At 36.0% G+C, this 20,109-nt stretch overlaps 1 protein-coding gene across 1 annotated transcript; it reads left to right on the top strand.

The window, feature by feature from the left end:
* Window positions 1-9,914: 9,914 nt before the first annotated feature.
* Window positions 9,915-10,853, top strand: LOC133763651 (olfactory receptor 5AS1). Its single transcript, XM_062197449.1, has one exon. It carries the CDS (start codon window positions 9,915-9,917, stop codon window positions 10,851-10,853), a length of 939 nt encoding a protein of 312 aa, XP_062053433.1.
* Window positions 10,854-20,109: the final 9,256 nt, after the last annotated feature.

Raw genomic sequence — 20,109 nt, 5'->3', positions numbered from 1 at the left:
TAAAGAACCTGAGGCATTAAAATTGGTAGTGAAGGGAGAGGAAAGCTCAAAGTGGTTGAATGTAGAGGAACTTCCAGGTTTGAACTCAGTGTTCAACTGATGATGTATTAGTATGATATTCTGTTTTGGACATTATCCAATATACCCATCCACATTAAATGTCTTAAAGTATGGACTGTCAATATTTAAAGGAAGTTTAAGTCCAAACCTGCATTCTTTTGTATTAAGAAATACTGCTGTAAACATTGCTACAATTAGTAAATGAGCTAAGAATCATTAAATGAGTACCATATGGGGATGTTCAGGATCACTAGGAATCAGGGAAATGCAAATCAAAACCACAATGAGGTTTCACCTCACCTGGGTGAGAATGGCTCACATACAGAAATCTACCAACAACAGATGCTGGAGAGGATGTGGGGAAAAAAGGAACACTAACCCACTGTTGGTGGGAATGCAAACTGGTTAAACCACTATGGAAGTCAGTCTGGAGATTCCTCAGAAACCTGAATATAACTCTACCATTCAACCCAGCCATCCCACTCCTTGGAATTTACCCAAAGGAAATTAAATTGGCAAACAAAATGCTGTCTGCACCTTAATGTTTATTGCAGCTCAATTCACAATAGCTAAGACCTGGAATCAACCTAAATGCCCATGAACAGTAAATTGGATAAAGAAATTATGGGACATGTACTCCATAGAATACTATACAGCAGTAAAAAAAAAAATGAAATCTGGTCATTTGCAACAAGATGGAGGAATCTGGAAAACATCATGCTGAGTGAAATAAGCCAGTCCCAAAGGGACAAATATCATGTATTCTTCCTGATCAGTGACAACTAACCAAGCACCAAAAAGGAAGCCTGTTGAAGTGAAATGGACACTATGAGAAACAGTGACTTGATCAGCCCTTGTCTTGACTGTTGATGAACAACTTAATACGTTATCCCTTTTAGTATTTTTCTTTTCCTACTTAATACTATTGGTTGAACTCTGTGATTAATACACAATTATTTTAGGTGCTTAAATTTAACTGAAAAGTGATCTCTGTTAAATATAAGAGTGGGAATAAGAGAGGGAGGAGATGTACAATTTGGGACATGCTCAATTGGACTTGCCCCAAACGGTAGAGTTAGAAACATGCCAGGGGATTCCAATTCAATCCCATCAAGGTGGCATGTACCAATGCCATCTCACTAGTCCAAGTGATCAATTTCAGTTCACAACTGATATAATGATAGGTCTAAGAGTCAAAGAGATCACATGAACAAGACTAGTGTCTGCTAATATTAACTGATAGAATTAAGAAGGAGAGAATGATCAACATGTAATGCAGGATACACAGCACACTCATAGAGGGGCAGATGTCCTAAACAGCACTCTGGCCTCAGAATCAGCCCTTTAAGCATTCGGCTCTGGCTGAAGAGTCCATAAGAGTATTTCAGGCATGGAAAGCGAACACACTGTGGCAAACAAAACAAAACAAAACAACACCTAAATGAAAGATCTCTGCGAGTGAGATCCCAGTGGAAAGGTGGAAAGAACTGGCCATCAAAGAAGGAGATACCTTTCTCTGAAGGGAGGAGAGAACTTCCACTTTGACTATGACCTTGTCTAAATAATATCAGAGTCGGCGAACTCAAAAGGCATCCATAGCCTTGGCAACTCATGACAAGAGCCTATGCTGATTACTGACGCCATAAACAAGAGTGTCAAATTGTTAAGTCAACAACAGGAGTCACTGTGCACTCACTCACTGCTCAAGTAGGATCTCTGTCCTTAATGTGTTGTTCAATGTGAATAAATGCTATAACTAGTACTCAAATAGTATTTTACACTTTGTGTTTCTGTGTGGGTGCAAACTGTTGAAATCTTTACTTAATATATCCAAAATTGATCTTCTGTATATAAAGATAATTGAAAATGAATCTTGATGCAAATGGAATGGGAGAGGGAGTGTAAGATGGGAAGGTTACAGGTGGGAGGAAACTTATGGGGGAGAAAAGCCATTGTAATCCATAAACCGTACTTTGGAAATTTATATTTATTAAATAAAAGTTAAAAAAAAAGAACTACAAAAGAAGAGTACCATATGGTGAACAAGGTGGTGAATACTTACATTCAGATCTTAACTGTCATAGAATATGATCAGATAGGTAATTACTATTGACAATCTAAACATTTATAAAAATGAGATAAAATTAATAACAGTGCCGTATAGTTGCGAAACAGCAAAACTAACATTAAAATCCTGGTTGCCTCTGAGTTTTGTTGTTTAATTTAAGATCTGCTAATGATAAAGACACACATTATGTTTTAACTGACTGCATTATTTCCAATTGTGTTAATATTCTTAATCCTTTGATTCAAAAGAAATCAATTAAGTCAATTCACTGGAATGAGAGTAATTGCCTATACAATGTCCTGCTGGGCTTGGGATTATCTTGGGATAATGTCCCACTTGTCATACACTAAAAGATAAATACTCATCCCTTATAAACCTGACTTCTAAAACCTGGACATAAATGTAGTCTGCCTTTGGTGCCAAAATAAACTCAAAGATTCAAAGTTCTGTATGGTGCTAAGGTAAGTGATTTATGTTCAGCACATCAACATGCCTGTTGTGAGTAGTGCAAATATAATGTGTTTCCCTTACACCAAATGTACCTTTACTGACTATGTGTGGGTTTGCATGTGTTTGAACTGGGCTGGGAAGTCATCAAAGGGTACTGGTAGGGTAAACCTAAGCTTTACCCATACAGTTACAAAAACAAACAAATAAACAAGCATACAGCAAAGACCACTAATTTGTAGTTCCCATTACTGTTTTAAGAAGGAAGTTAATGGTACTCATTTTCTATTTTGAGAAATCCGACACTCTGATTAATGTCCTGCATGTGAAAGCTAAACTTCAGATTTGGTGAGTATACAACACACATTCATTCACAGCAATATGTTTTTTTTTTTTTTGGTTTGTTCCTATAAATATCAACTAAGAGAATTGACTATTTCAAAATGAGATATTATACTATTTAGTAATAACAATGATATTACTAGTAATAATAATTATCTAATTCATAACAAATATATTTGTGTGTATCATCAATATATCATGCCTCTAAAACATAACCCATTATCTAGTTCATTTTTATAGTTTATTATGTTAATTATAGTTTATTATGTTAATTAAAATATTTAGCATATCGAAGTTCAGTGGCATTTGGAAGATTTAGTATCAGATCTCAGGTATAAACTCATTTGGCTAATTCCAAATCCTGTGTGCTCAACCACCTTAGAACAATGCCATTTATAAACAGAGAAAATAGACTAACAGTTGTACTAAAATTTCTCTCCCTACATATCTCCTTTAAACTGAGTAGCAAATAAAATTTATTCATGGACATCTTCTAGAAATAGGTTTTATACTGAGATTTCTCTGATAAAAAGTAGGGCTGGACTTACTTTAGGAAAGGAAAAGCATGCATTAATAAACACGCCTGGTTTTAACAATTCCTGTTAATCTCTAAACAAATACCAAAATTAATGATGTTTGATGGAACTGTTAAATGTGCAGTCTGGTTTACTGTTCATAACAAATACTTTACAGCAAGTAGAGACCGTATGATTTAATAGTTAGTATGATTTTAGAAATGAAACAAATGCTGACATAGTATAAAATGATTTGTAGCAAAATAGCCAGAATTTTTATATGTTTAATTATTTTGTTCCTATTCTTCTCTTGTGTGTTCTCTTTTATACCAGTGATACTAAATCCAAGCCAGATGTGCTGGCAAATTAAGATGTGAATTCTTACTTTTATTATCCAAAACTGATGGTGATAGTGATATTTCAGTAAATGAGATCTCTGGGAGTTAATGACAGAAAAAATATACATGTGCTATATGTTAATATTGTTTTATTCTTTAATGTTAAACCTTTAGTTAGAGATTGACAAGATTGCTTTCCTTCAATGAACTTTCTGTGTTTTGATTTACCCTGCAGGAATCATATTTACACTACCTCTTATAAATAATAAGCATTTTGTATTTGATTTATTTCTAAGGAAAGGTAAATGTATCCCTCCATGGGCACAATATTCTTATTCTGAGAGCTAGTCACTTAAAACTGCTCTGTAGCATATTGAGTCTAAGTCTACCTTATTCTTATGTCAACCTAGCTATATAATGTCCTTAGGAGACAAAGAGACTTATTCAGCCACAGCTATCAATCTGATGTAACTTGGAATTTGACCTTTGCCCAGGACCACAAACAACAGTGTATGAAACACTCCCAGTATTGGCTCCTGAGGCTTCTTCCAAAGGTCAGAATCCCCTATTGCAAATCGACTTTCCTGGACTGGCACCGTGGCTCACTTGGCTAATCCTCCACCTGTGGTGCCAGCATCCCACATGGGCACTGGGTTCTAGTCCTGGTTGCTCCTCTTCCAGACCAGCTCTCTGCTGTGGCCCGGGAGGACAGTGGAGGATGGTCCAAGTGCTTGGGCCCCACATGGGAGACCAGGAGGAAGCACCTGGCTCCTGGTGCAGCGCTAGCCGTAGCAGCCATTTGCGGAGTGAACCAACATAAGGAAGACTTTTCTCTCTGTCTCTCTCTCTCTCTCACTGTCTATAACTCTACCTGTCAAATAAAAAAAAATGACTTTCCTGCAGAATCTAAATAAATTAACAAATGGTTATTTATGAACACCTTCGGTTGCTTATAGAATGGTATACAGGAGAGTTAACACCTTTTGATAAATGGGAGAGGATTGTATACAAATAAGTCCCCTCCAAATTCCATTTGCAAATTTAGTGTACTACTGCAGGAAGTAATAATCCTTGAGTGTATTTGGGATACAAAATATAGAATTTGTAAAAAGACCAGTTATAGCTTAAGTTAAGATACCTCATGTTGCATCCTCTACATAACAAACTTCAAAACCACATCTTGTCATTTAGATTTCAGCAACCAAAAAGAAATAGAAATAAAAACTGAAAAATACCAAACATAAACACCATAAAACACACACACACACAAACACAAACTCACTCCTTGCAGTTACAACTTGATATAGAAAGAAAACAGCTACCAGAATCCATTTGATGTATGCCAGGCACATAAGGCCAAGAAAAAAAATTGTATATTCTTCAAGGTGTGTAATGGAAAAATCTTTATTCTTGTGACTCTGATAAATGGATAAATGAACCCCCTAAAGGTTTTTTGTTTCAGCACAGCTGACTTTCTAGGCATTCTTCAATGAAGTATTTCAGGAAATGATTTTTTTTTGTCATAAACTCTTATTCATTTGAAAAGTAGAATGGTAGGGTTGTTCCATCTGCTGGTTCACTCCCCAAATGCCAACAACAGTTGTGGGTCTCTCATGTACTTGGGCCACTATGCACTCCCAGCCTTCTAGGTGCAATAAAAGGAAGTGGAGGAACTGGAACTGGTCCTGGGCCCTCTGATGTGGGATGTGAGCACTCCAAGCAGACACCATAACCCATTATTCTACAATGCCTGACTAAGAATATTCCATATTAAAAATTATTTTTAAATACAAAATTAGCAGGTAATATGAGTTTTAGAAAGCACAGGAAATTACCAAAAAATAAATCATTGATTTTCTACATTATATACGACAATTAGATAAAAGAAAGGTAAATTCTTGTGTTTTTTCAGTGTAATATTTCATTGGTATTGTATTTTGTACATAGATAGGAAAAGCATAATGTAGACACTTCATCATTATTATTTTATTCTTTTCTTATTAATAAATAAAAAAACTTCTTATGCTTCAAAGTCAGTGCAACATATATTTTAATAAGGAAATACATCATATCAGTCAACAAATTACACACCAATTTATGACATCCTTGAAAATATAAGTTTTTGACATAAAAATGATATACTGTAGAAAATAGAAAAAAACGGCCGGCACCATGGCTCAACAGGCTAATCCTCTGCCTTGCGGCGCCGGCACACCGAGTTCTAGTCCCGGTTGCCCCTCTTCCAGGCCAGCTCTCTGCTATGGCCCTGGAGTGCAGTGGAGGATGGCCCAAGTGCTTGGGCCCTGCACCCCATGGGAGACCAGGAGAAGCACCTGGCTCCTGGCTTCGGATCAGCACGATGCGCCAGCCGCAGTGGCCATTGGAGGGTGAACCAATGGCAAAAAGGAAGACCTTTCTCTCTGTCTCTCTCTCTCTCACTATCCACTCTGCCTGTCAAAAAAAAAAAAAAAAATAGAAAAAAACGTGCACATAATAAAGCTTTAGATACATAAAGCTGATTTGTTTTTTATTTCCCAAGTTGGGATCCAGTTATATTTCAGTACAAATTGCTTGAGAAAACATATTTTAAGATCCCTCACAGCACCAGAATTGTTTTGCAGTATATAAATTTTAGAACTGAAAATATTAGATTGTTTAATGCATTTATCTTTGTTCATTACTAAACTTTACATTTTTCCTTAACTACCAATGTTTTTAATTGAAACAAACAAGTTGTCTTTCTGGTTTTCACATTACTTTCTCTTTTATTTTACTTTTTATTTGTTGTTAACAATATTTACACATATTTATGGTCTATATGTCTTTTTAGTACATGTACACATTGTGTACAGATCAAATCATGGTAGTCAACATTTCTAGTTTCAATTTCTTAATAGATTTTAATTTTTTTTCCCTAGAAACCTTTTGCTTAAGGTTTATAAACTTCATGCAGTTAATAAATACTTCAGGAACATAGTGATTCTTCCGACCATACCCACCCTCTAACCCTCACCCCCATCCTTCCTCTCTCTCTTATTCCCATTCTTATTTTTTACTACTTTTCTAAGGGGCCATAATGTCCCCTATGTTTCTAAAAGTTATTTTACGTAAAAGTTATAGATCCTGTGCTTATTTCAAAATGACTCACTTTCAGTTCATTTTTAAAAATATATAATATATAGATTTTTGCTGTCATTCACATTAACATTTATTGGTAATTATTAATTTCTTCCACTTGATTCAAGATTATTCACATATCTCTTTGATCTTTTCTTACATTTAAACTTTTCACTTAATTCTTCAGCCACAAAACACAACAAAACAATTTCAGAAAAGTAATGAAGAAAAAGATAGATTCAAGAGTGAAATTTGCAATGCCTTATAAAGTTTGGAAACTTTTTTTTCGTTGTTGTTGCTTTCTTTTTTTATTAAACTTTTGTTTAATGAATATAAATTTCCAAAGTACAGCTTATGGGTTACAATGGCTTCCCCCTCCCAAAACTTCCCTCCCACCCACAACCCTCCCCTTTCCCGCTCCCTCTCCCCTTCCAATCACATCACGATTCATTTTCAATTCTCTTTATATACAGAAGATCAGTTTAGTATATATTAGGTAAAGATTTCAACAGTTTGCCCCCATATAGCAACACAAAGTGAAAAAAAAAATACTGTTGGAGTACTAGTTATAGCATTAAATAAGAGTGTACAGCACATTAAAGACAGAGATCCTACATAATATTTTTTTAAAAATTAATTAATTTTCTATGCCATTTCCAATTTAACACCAGGTTTTTTTTTCATTTCCAATTATCTTTATATACAGAAGATCGATTCAGTATATAATTAGTAAAGATTTCATCAGTTTGTACCCATGCAGAAACACAAAGTATAAAAATACTGTTTCAGTACTAGTTATAGCATCACTGCACATTAGACAACACATTAAGGACAGATCCCACATGGGATGTAAGTACACAGTGACTCCTGTTGCTGACTTAACAATTTGACACTCCTGTTCATGGTGTCAGTAATCTCCCTACCCTCTAGTCCTGAGTTTCCAGGGCTATGGAAGCCTTTAGAGTTCGCTGACTTTGATCTAATTCTGATAGGGTCATAGTCAAAGTGGAAGTTCTCTCCTCCCTTCAGAGAAAGGTACCTCCTTCTTTGATGGCCCCGTTCTTTCCACTGGGATCTCACTCACAGAGATCTTTCATTTAGGTCTTCTTCTTTTTTTTTTCTTTTCCATGGTATCTTGGCTTTCCATGCCTACAATACTCTCATGGGCTCTTCAGCCAGATCCGATGTTGTTGTTGTTGTTGTTGTTGTTGTTCTAGTACTAGTGGTTGAACTCTGTAATTAACACACAATTATTCTTAGGTGTTTAAATGTTAACTGAAAAGTGATCCCTGTTAAATTTAAGAGTGGAAAAAGAGAGGGAGGAGATGTACAATTGGGGACATGCTCAATCGGACTTGCCCCAAATGGTGGAGTTAGAAATGTGCCAGGGGATTCCAATACAATCCCATCAAGGTGGCATGTACCAATGCCATCTCACTAGTCCAAGTGATCAATTTCAGTTCACAATTGATGGCTCTGATAGGTCTAAGAGTCAAAGGGATCACACAAACAAGACAAGTGTCTGCTAATACTAACTGATAGAATCAAAAAGGAAGAGAAGGATCCAACATGGGAAGCGGGATACACAGCAGATTCATAGAATGGCAGAAGTCCTAAACAACACTCTGGCCTCAGAATCAGCCCTTAAGGCATTGGAAACGTTATTTTAACATTTTCCCTGATATTTTAACATTTTCCCTGATATTTTAAGTAATGTCATTCCTTCACCATAGTTTTAGGTGACTACCTTACATTTCTTTTTCTGCCACATTCTTTTTACTGGAAAAGAAGGCTGACGTCTTAATATTCTTAGAAGATTCTAGGTCCTTTGGCTGGAAAGGGGCAATACTGAGGTTAGCAGACATGATAGGACAAAAGATCTCCATTATTTATTAGTCTTAATTATTCACCACAGTATTACTCACCAGAGAATTATAACATTCCAATCCTCTAACTTCTTGACGACTATTCTAATCTCACCATATTTAATTTGGATACATTCCATATTTGTTGTTTTTCTTGAAGACTTCTCCTTTTGGCTATATAATATTTTTGCCCACATAGACCCAGAGGTCCACTCACAAATGCAGAGACAAACACTATAATGTTTCTCGAAGCTCACACCAAGCTCTGTGATATCCCTGGAATAAGAAAGAGAAGTAAAACTGGAGATGAAAGCAGCAGTTACAGGAAATTAGTAAAAGTTTAGTGTTTCCAAACTTACATAAACACCCAAACACACACATGCATAAATGATTTATCTTCACAACAGACTGCATATCATGTATCCATAATACAAAAAACAAGATGAATTTTAAGTACTATGTGAATATTTCAAAGTATTGAAATAACAATAAAACTAGAAAAAGCAGTGTTAATCAATTTTAATGAATTTTATTAAATGACTATTTATGTAGTATTTTTATGTCCAGTAACATGTGCTTTATAAATATGTACTTATTTATTCCTATAAATGTCAAAGAGTGGTTAAATAATTTTATGCAAATCACATAACAGTAAGTAGCAAAGTGAATTTCTAAATCAAATCCTGCCTTACGTGGCCATTATGCAATTCTTCTGTGGAATTATATATTTTAATTATGATTATTGCTTACATTTTTTTCTCCTCTGTCCTAAACATAGGAAAATGTTGGTTTAGTATTGTAGAAACAGCATTGTCTCCAGAAATTTTGCTATCTCTCATCATTCTACCAGGTCTATAGAAGAACCAGACTGATTATCTTTCAACATAAAAGGAACCAACTTCATGTAAAATGCATAATTTTAATCTACTCTGTCTCATGAAACACCACCTTCTGAATTACATTTTCTAGTATCAATTTAGATTTTAATTATTATCTTTTTAAAAAGTCACATCACCAAAAATGTAACATCTGTGATTCTACTAACCTTCTATTTGCTTCCTCAGAAGAGAGAATAATGATGTTCTTAGTTCATCTATCACCAAAGCCAACTCCTTTCATCTGACACCATACATCTCCAGTGAGGAAAAACAAGAAAGTGAAAATGTTGAAGAGTAATTATACCATGCCAGCTGAGTTCATATTTGTTGGATTTACAGATCATTTGCCTGTCAGAGTCACACTATTCTTGGTTTTTCTTGTTGTTTATACATTAACTGTGGTGGGAAATCTGGGCATAATAATCCTAGTTAGTAATAATGCAAGCCTCCAAACCCCCATGTATTATTTTCTTGGCAACTTGTCTTTCTTAGACATTAGCTATTCTACAGCAATAGCTCCTAAAATGCTGGTAAATTTTTTAGCTTCCAGGAAGAGCATTTCTTCCTCTGGCTGTGCACTACAAATGTTTTTCTTTGCTTGTTTTGCTGATGCTGAATGTCTCATCCTGGCAGCAATGGCATATGACCGCTATGCAGCCATCTGCAACCCACTGCTGTACTCTACACTGATGTCTAGGAGAGTCTGTATCAGCTTGGTTGTATTGGCATATTTCAGTGGAAGCATGACGTCACTGGTACATGTCTCCCTCACATTCAGGCTGCCATTTTGTGGGTCCAATGTTGTCAATCACTTTTTCTGTGATATCCCACCCCTCCTGGCATTATCATGTGCAGACACCCACATCAATGAGCTTCTGCTCTTTGCCTTGTGTGGCTTCATACAGACAAGCACATTTGTGGTCATATTTATCTCTTACTACTGCATTCTCATCACAGTTTTGAGCATCAAATCATCAGGCAGCAGAAGCAAAACCTTCTCCACCTGTGCCTCCCATCTCTTAGCAGTCACTTTATTCTATGGAACACTTCTGTTTACGTACTTACGTCCCACCACCAGCTATTCCCTAGACACTGACAAGGTGGTAGCAGTGTTCTATACTGTTGTCTTTCCCATGTTCAATCCGATAATCTATAGCTTTAGAAACAAGGATGTGAAGAATGCCCTCAAAAAACTATTAGAAAGACAATTTTCAAATGGGTAAGAATTTAGTATTATTTATGGATATTCTAAGCCTCATTTGCTCTTCCAGTCTCATCACTAACAACTAGATTAAGAACATGGGTCAATTATTTTAAATTTATCATCATTTTATATAAATAAAGAAAACATTTTGTCTTCAATGCTTTCAAATGCCTCATTGTTCTCCTCCTGAAATGTTTTTCTAACTTTATTCTACTTTATAAAAACATCCCTGAATTTTAGAAAAATAATAATTTCTTTCTTCTTAGTTTTACCTAAATGCTTTGTGCACTGATTCATGATGTTGTTTATCACAATATACTAAAGGCATATTTTAACTTGTGAGTCAAAATATCTATATTAGAAACTCGTTGGTAGCAGGAAATATGAATATTGGTTTATTTTTCAACAGCTATAATACACCTGTATAATATTGGTGCACAGGATAGATGGAGGATAGATAGTTAAATGGATTCAATGAGTAGAACAAGCTTCTTTGGAAATTAAGTCTAGATTCTATACCCACAAAATAGTTGGATAAATTTTATATTAAATAGTAATTTCATGGGCTACCAGGAAATCACAAAAAATGCATAAAGTAATAATGTCCTTAATATAATGTGTAGCAATCAACTTTGATGAGATTTGTTTTTCACCTTTTGTCTATGGTAAAAGAGAAAATAATACTCATGATGCTATATTACATTTCAGATATAAGAATTTCATGTAATAAATGAATTCAAAATTCTAAAAATGATGTTTGCTCTGAAATCATATCTGCATTCCGATATATAATTCTAATTCAAATCATAAAAAAGTATGTGCAACAATTACACAGCTCTGTTGTTCTTCCATTAGTATTAAAAGTCAGTAGATTTTATGGTAGGAGTTGAAAAATGATAATACATCCAGTGATAAAAATTGAAAATTTAGGTACATAACATTTAAAGGGTATGGGAAATAAAATATCTTCATAATAATATATTTATAAGTAAGTTTATCATGAGTAAATAAGATATATTTGTGAAACACTGTCATGAAATGCTATTTTCTACATTGATATCATAAGTATAAAAATTTGGAATGAATATTGATTTAGAATTCATACTTTTAGCTAAAAACACAATTTATGGTGGAGCAGATTTAACATAATTTGTAACTAACACATTACTAATGGTTCTAATTCAGTGTTTATATATTCAATTGCCTTATTGTATAAACTCCAACATCATTGTTTTCATATGAGAAAATAAAAGATTTATATTTACAAAGAATCATTTTTGTTTAATATCGTTTGGAGAAAACTATTGGAAAATTGCCTGATGCCATATCCCTGCCTCTATCCCATTTCCACTATGCACAGCCTGTTAGGTGAGGGATCCTGATTAACTTCGGTTTCCCAACACTCAGCATCTTCAGGGTTCCTTGCCTTACAGTGTATGTGTTAGTTATCTTTCAGGGTAATCTCTGTGTAAGGAGTGTACCAAGAATATGGAATATTAAGCATTGGACAATAGCAATATAAGTACAGTAACAAACTATAAGTGAGCATGAGATACCAAATATAAAGGGCAAGGCTGTCCAGGCCCAATACGCCAACCACGGCTGGGATTTATTAAACTGCTCCTGGACTAAGGCCTTTACATAGATTTAGGTCTTATTCTAGAATGACACAGAAGAATTTCCTTTTCAAGACAAGTTCAATTTTCTGTGGTTGGCTGTGATAATGTTCCAAGACAGAACAGTTGCAGAGTTGATAGGCAGGTTGGTGCACATCCAACAAACCAAAGGGTTGGAAATTGTTGCAAAGGGGTTTGCCTAGTCCACCAGGGTATTTGCAGCTGCCAAGCAAAGGATTATAAGACAAAGAACTAAGTGGCATCAAAATGGCAAATCCTGATCATCAGCCCAGTTCAAGCGCTGTGGGAGCAGGTGGCAATATATTCTTTATCTTCTAAAATCTGATTTCAAAAAGAGGTCAGTGGTTTTCACCTGAAGATGAATGGTGTTGCTGCAGGTGGCTAGTGCTCCAGTTGGGGTTGTTCATTCAACAACTGCAACACTTCCATAATCTCTTGGTCCATCCCCCTAGGGACCCTATTCTGGTTCCTTTGTGAGGCCTTGTTTCAATAGGCCCTTATATCGCTCAGTGATTTTGGCTTCATGGGGTTGATATGGTATGCATAATTTTCAGTCAGTGCAAAGAAGTTCAGCAGAGCTCTGCATTCCTTAGCCAATAAAATGGGTCAGATGGTCACTTTCAACAACCTGGGGTCTTCCACACACAATCTTTCCAAAGCATGCAGGGACATTCCTGGTCAGCCTTCTTAATAACAAGTAGCACTATCTACACAGATAAGAGCATACTTGATCCCATCAGATTGGAGCAAATAAAGTCTATTTGCCTTCTTTCAAGGGGCACTTACTCCCAAATCACAGTTCCTGTGGCTACTGGCTCTCGATGGGGGTGCTGTTGGGAACAGAGAGTACAGCTTTTGCAGACACGTAGAACCTCCTGGTTTGCACTTTTCCTCAACTGGGACCAAAACTTGATTGGGTTTCTTTGCTTTTTATGCTGTTGTCCAAGGCCCCGATAACACCCCTTTGCAGTGAGGAGTAAGTCAAGCTCACATAGGCAGGTTTGACCAAACACACTGAATGTCTGGGTGGCACTGTGAAGACTGCTTGCTCTTCTTATCCCATTTCTACTTGATGTCTTTTTTTTTAATTGATTTATTTCCTTGAAAGGCAGAGTTAGAGAGAGAGGCAGAGAGAGGTAGAGAGAGAGAGAGAGTGTGTGTGTGTTCTATCCACTGATTCACTCTCTAAATGGCCACAAGAGCTATGCCTGGGCTAGACAGAAGCCAGGTGCCAGAAGATTCATTTTGATATCCCACATGAGTACGGGTGCAAGCTATCTTTTGCTGCGTTCATAGGCACATTAGCAGAGAGGTGAATCAGAAGTGGAGCACCTGAGACTCTGACTGGCACCCATATGTGATGCCAGCTCTGCAGGCAGCAGCTTACCCACTATGTCAAAGCTCCAGCCCCTGTCTTTTTTTTTCAACAAACAATATAAGGGTCTCACATGCCAAACACAAGATAAGCACCATCCAATATGCCAATAATCTAACAAACTCTTGCAAGTGTTTTTTTTTTATCTATAATTACCTTAGAATGGCCTTCATCTTACTAGACACAATGACTCCCAAGAAATTAATCTTGGCTCCACATTTTGAACTCATTGAATGCCTAGTCATCTGTCCTTAATTGACTCAGTAAATTGGTATACTTGCTTCAAAATATGCATGAGAGTCACATCACATCATCTATATAATGGAAAATGCACACTTTCACAGATACTGCCCAAATCTGCCTCTACAAACTATGCCATACGGTGTGCTATGTAGATAGCCTTACAGAATGCTAAAGGTCCATTTTTGATCAACCAAATAAAGGTGAACTGGTCCTGACTCTCAGGAGATATAACGAAAGAGGCGAAGACATTGGCTAAATCTAAGATATAATGATAGTTCCAATTCATGGCAGCAACAGTCCATAATATAGGCTTCCAATGGGACCACTATATGCAAGAGTGGAACAACTTTGTTCAGCTCCCAGTATCTACTGTCATCCACCATACCGGCCCTAACTTTCTTACAGACTATACTGGTAAATTAAATTGACTATGTGTGAGCCTAATGATGCCTATTTTCTCCATTTCCTGGATGGTTCTGGTAATTTCTCCATGACCCTGTGGTGGTTTGTCCTACTTGGTGTTTGTCGCCTGTATAGACATAGGTAGCTGTAATTATTGGTGGTCATGCCCCTTCAGTGCAGCTTTAACCATGTGTTCTCTCAAGCAGAGTTCCCCCACTATAGTTTTTAGTCATCAGCCCTGTAGAACATCAATGCCAAATATGTACTCAGGTATGGAAGTAACATACACAGTATATTTCCAAGGTGGTAGATGCACTATTTTCAAAAAAAAAAAAAAACTGACAAAATATCTATAGAATCTGATCTATATCTGTTGAATGAAGATAAAACAATGTTTGTAGTACTGAGTAGAGATTAGGCCAGATGATAAAGTGCATTCTTTTATTTTCATTTTTTAAGATGTATTTATTTACTTATTTATTTGAAAGGTAGTATCACACACACACACAGACACACACACACAGGTCTTCTGTCTGCTCGTTCACTCCCCCAGAGGCCACAAGGGCCAGAGTTGGGCTGCTCCAAAGCCAGGAGCCAGGAGCTTCTTCCACGTCTTCCACATAGGTGCAGGGGCCCAATCATGTGGGCCATTCTCTGCTGCTTTCCAGGGCACATTAGCAGCAAGGTGGATTGGAAGTGGAGCAGCTGGGACTTGAACTGGGGTCCACATGTGATGCCAGTGCTGCAGGCAGCAGCTTTACCTGCTATGCCACAGCCCAAGCCCCAGGCACAGTTCTTGAGAAAGAAAGTAAAAGGAGTATTTAAAAATGGCATATTAAGAATTCTGAATCTTGGCTTGAATAGGAAATCATTACCTAATTGAACTTTACACTGATGAAAATGAAATTATGCAGCTATTGTTTTCTGTTTTAAAATCATGAGTAAGGGAGATGTACTCTAATGTCTATCCTGGCCTGGCTGCCTGCCATCCTTTACTCCTTCCTTCCTCTTCTTCTATCCCTACCTCTTTCTGTCTGTCTTACTCTATAGTATTGTATTTCATGTTAACATAGACAAAAAGTTTTTCAAATCCAAGTTCATTGGAGTTCCATGATTGAGAGATCCAGATAAAAAGAAATTTTAAGGATGTAGTAAGAAATAGATAGTATGCTAAGCCTTCAATATTACCCATTTAAAGTTGAATTTTAACTAGTATTGGAAATGATTCTGACATATTGACCACTTAGTCCCTCATCTGACTTTTAATATATTATTTGTTGGTCTCAAGAATGGCTTTTCTGCACAGAAATGACTATGTACCCTTAGGTTCCACTAGTTTTATTTAACAGGCAATGTTTACTAAGCAAATACAATAATCAATATTTTTCTATAAGTTTTGAGTCAAATTATAAACCACATTATTCTAAATATGTGATCAGTAAATCATGTCACTATTACAAGGTGCCTTATAGTTCTGCACCAAAGACAATGTCATTGAATTAAATTTTCAAGAGGTTCAATTGAATTTAAATGTTTTTTCAGTTTTCTTCATAAGCATGTAAGCTATCTAATCAACAAATAAAATCAGCACAATGATATAAATGCTTTTTAAATATTTTATGGATCAATGTTGTGGTGTAGTGGGTAAAACCTCCACTTGCAATACCAGCACCCAATAAGGGTACCAGCTGCTCCACTTCTTATTCAGCTCCCTGCTAATGTAACTGGGAAAGCAGTGGAAGATGGCCCAGGTGTTTGGGCCCCTTACCCATGTGGTAAACCTGGAAGAAGCTCTTGACTTCTGGCTTCAGATTAGCCCAGCTCCAGTCATTGAGGCCATCTGGAGAATGAACCAGAAGATTGAAGATCTCTCTGTCTCGCTTCCTCTGTAAACTCTGCCTTTCAAATAAATAAATAGTTCTTTAAAATATATTTAAATACATTAATTTATAAATATGATGATTTCAAATTCAGTTATTTAATACTCCTTAAACCATACTAAATCTACTTCCATTATCAATGAATAACTCAGTCTTAATCAATTTCTAAATTATATATTTGACTTTGGTTTAATAATATGACCACTATTACAAATTTTCTTAAACCTTTTTTTTTATGAGTTTATTAATTTTATTATTTCTACATTAAATTTAATCTTCTTAGATTTAAAAATACTTGCATAGGAAGCAACTGAATCACTTCAAAGAAACCAGGGGTTCTCATTTAGAAGGCTGAAGTTGTATATCCCAGGTGGTTTTGGGGATCCATACAAGAGTTTCTTCTTGTCATTGACACTGATCCCTTGTTTACTTCATAAATTTTCAAGGGATTAGTTTCAGCATGTGCCGTTGAGCTGGTTGCATGTGATCACATTGTTTTTCCTCTCTTTAAATCTGTAGCCCTATTCTCATTAGGTATCTCCATTAATCCTCTGATAATTTTGTTGGATTCTGAATTTCTTTTGTTCACTTTTGACATGGTAATAGTTTACATTTCATAGTCAATCTATTATCCTATTGCAGCTTTCACAACTGCATTTAATATTGTCACTGTTTTTTAAATGCTGTACAATATGTGAATTTGTGTAAGATATTTTATTTATTCCATATAACAATCTACTTTAATGCTACAATACCAAAGTGTGATTATGAATAAACAATGGAACTGAACAAAATCATCTTCCACCCTCCCTCAAACACAAAAATGATTGGCATATTATTTTAACTGTTGAATAGATAGACCTAAATATAAATTAAATAAAAAGACATTAGGAATATATGCAAAATCTCCATACTCTATTTTTTTTTTATTTTTTGACAGGCAGAGTGGACAGTGAGAGAGAGAGAGACAGAGAGAAAAGTCTTCCTTTGTCCTTTGGTTCACCCTCCAATGGCCGCTGCGGCCGGCGCACCGCGCTGATCTGAAGCCAGGAGCCAGGTGCTTCTCCTGGTCTCCCATGGGGTGCAGGGCCCAAGCACTTGGGCCATCCTCCACTGCACTTCCAGGCCACAGCAGAGAGCTGGCCTGGAAGAGGGGCAACCGGGACAGAATCCGGCGCCCCGATCGGGACTAGAACCCAGGGTGCCGGCACCGCAGGCGGAGGATTAACCTATTGAGCCGTGGCACTGGCCCCACACTCTATTACATATCTACTACTGGTTCAATAAAATGGATGTTACAAAGGATTCATAAGATAACCAACAGACCTATGGTACCTGCTGAATTATGAGAGAAGAGAATATTTTTGCCTGGCCCATACCTGACTGTTGCAGCTATTTGGGAAGTGAATCAACTAAGATAAAATCAATCAATCAATCCCCCCCCCCTTCCTTTGTATGTTGCTTTATCAAATAAATAAATAAATCTTATACATTAATTTATATCCATGTCATAATGAACCAGATAGAATATGTGTGAATGTTCCCATTTTACAGAAAACAAGCTCAGCTGCTTATGATTAGAAACTTTGTAATTAGTGGGGCCAGCATTGTGGTGTAGTGGATAGAGCTGCCTCCTGTGACACAGGCATTCCATAGGGGCACCAGCTCATGTCCTGGCTGCCTCACTTCCAATACAGCTCCCTGTTAATGGCCTGCAAAAAGCAGTGGACTATAGCCTAAGTATTTGGCCCCCTGACACATATTGGGAGACCTGGATGAAGTTCCTGGCTCCTGGCTTTGGCCTGTCCCAGCACTGGTCTTTGAAGCCATCTAGGGAGTGAACCAGTAGATTTTCCCTCTCTCTCTTTCTCTGCAACACATTGTTTTCAAATAAATAAGTAAATCTTCAAAAAAAAAAGAAAATAAATCTGTAATTAGAATATATTTATTTCCTATAATCACATTTATTATCTTCATTATACCTTTAATTTAAACTACTTCCTAGTTAGAGAACATGTAAGATTTAAAAATTTATAACCATAAGCCACAATACTTTCATAATTATCAATGTGAAAGAAGATACATCTACTGAACAATAATTGAGAGGACTTGTAGTTCTATGATTAGTTCCAGCCTCAAGAGATCAGAAACTATGCTAATTATCCAACATGTGGACATCTGAGGTGCTCATCTATGCAGTAAACTATAGCTCATCTCCCCAGAAGGAAAAGAAGAAAACATAAAACACCTCTGCTCCCAACAAGAAGCCACTTAATAATTACGAAAACCATGTCTTGTATAGACGCTCTGCTTACTCTGTGCTTGACTTAGTGGTGAGTATGTTGAAAACCTGTCAACAAACTTGTGATTTGTTTACCTTTCAGTGACCTTATTTTGTGCAAAAGAGAAATATTTACAGAGGTCTATATCAAATACCGTATTGTATATTAGCGTGTCTACATTATTTAATGCTTGGTTTATATAATACCTTACAGTTACTTTCACAAATGTATGAAAGTTTCTTTTAAAATGGATTATGTGATAATTGTCAAGTATTTCAGTTTTATTACAGAGAAAATCATCTCTTTCAAAGTTAACATCAAAGATTCGAAAATTATTCACATTGAATCTTACATTATGATTTTAAAAATAGCATTTTAAGACTGTTTTTGTTTTTCTTGAGTTTGTCTCTGCTTCCCATCTGTAACACAGACATGTGCACAGACAGGGTGACCCCCAGAACTCTGTTTTTGTACAACAAATGGTTATTTCTTCCAATGGACATGAATAAAATTGTTTTCACAACATGTATTGTCTTTAAATTATATTATCTAAGCTATAGCTTTTTTTCTATTAGCATATCAGGATTGTTGTTCTGGATAGTGGGTTTTTAAATATTTTTGTGATTTTTGTTTAAATTTTATATTCCCTTTGTGTCTGTTGTAATTTTCTTCTTTTGTCCAGTAAGCAGTTTTTATTATGAACCACTCAATGTATACTATTTTAAAGTGTAAGTGTATATATAAAATCATGAGTCTTTGTGACTTCCAAGTACAGTATTTACTTTTTCTTCAATACAGTACAATTTGAATTCACTGTTCTTTCCAACACCAGTGATCTAAGCTACAGAGAGGATCTAATGTATTGCCTCAGACTTGATGAGATCTGAATATACTTAGTGAAGATTTTGGTTTTCAGTTAACAGTACCAAAGAGCAGTTTCCAGGCTTAATGGAAATCCTGACCTCAATAGACAACAAGTTCCGCAAAGACACAAATGTTGTCCTTTGTGAATTTTCCAAGCCAAATATTCTGTTTTTCACGGATTACATGTTGTTTGAATGACTAAAAGATATATGATATTTTGGGAAATGAAATACACATATTTTACCATAGGAACATGACTAGTATAATGACACAAAAAATAAAATCCAGGTGATTGGGACACTGGAATGAAGAAGAAAAATTATACACTTTATGCAATATCTTTTGTATAAGCTAGAACAAATATAGCCAAGTGGCATGAGATTTTGTGGCAAGCTAAATCCAGGAATATCTTCTATAACTTCTCACAGAAGTGGGAAAAATGTAAAGCCATATTTCTCCATTCTCAAGGTTGCATCCTTGAGAGTTTCTAGAAAGTAGGGAGAATCAGCTTTGGAAATCATAATTAGAGAAAAAGAATTAGAAACTTTTAATTCTTACTATTCAAAGATTATTTAAATTTACCCTAGATGAT

This window comes from Lepus europaeus, chromosome 7 (assembly GCF_033115175.1).
Source record: "Lepus europaeus isolate LE1 chromosome 7, mLepTim1.pri, whole genome shotgun sequence".
Taxonomy (NCBI): domain Eukaryota; kingdom Metazoa; phylum Chordata; class Mammalia; order Lagomorpha; family Leporidae; genus Lepus; species Lepus europaeus.
The sequence above is the reverse complement of the archived record's forward strand: the minus strand, read 5'-3'. Positions and strand labels throughout refer to the sequence as shown.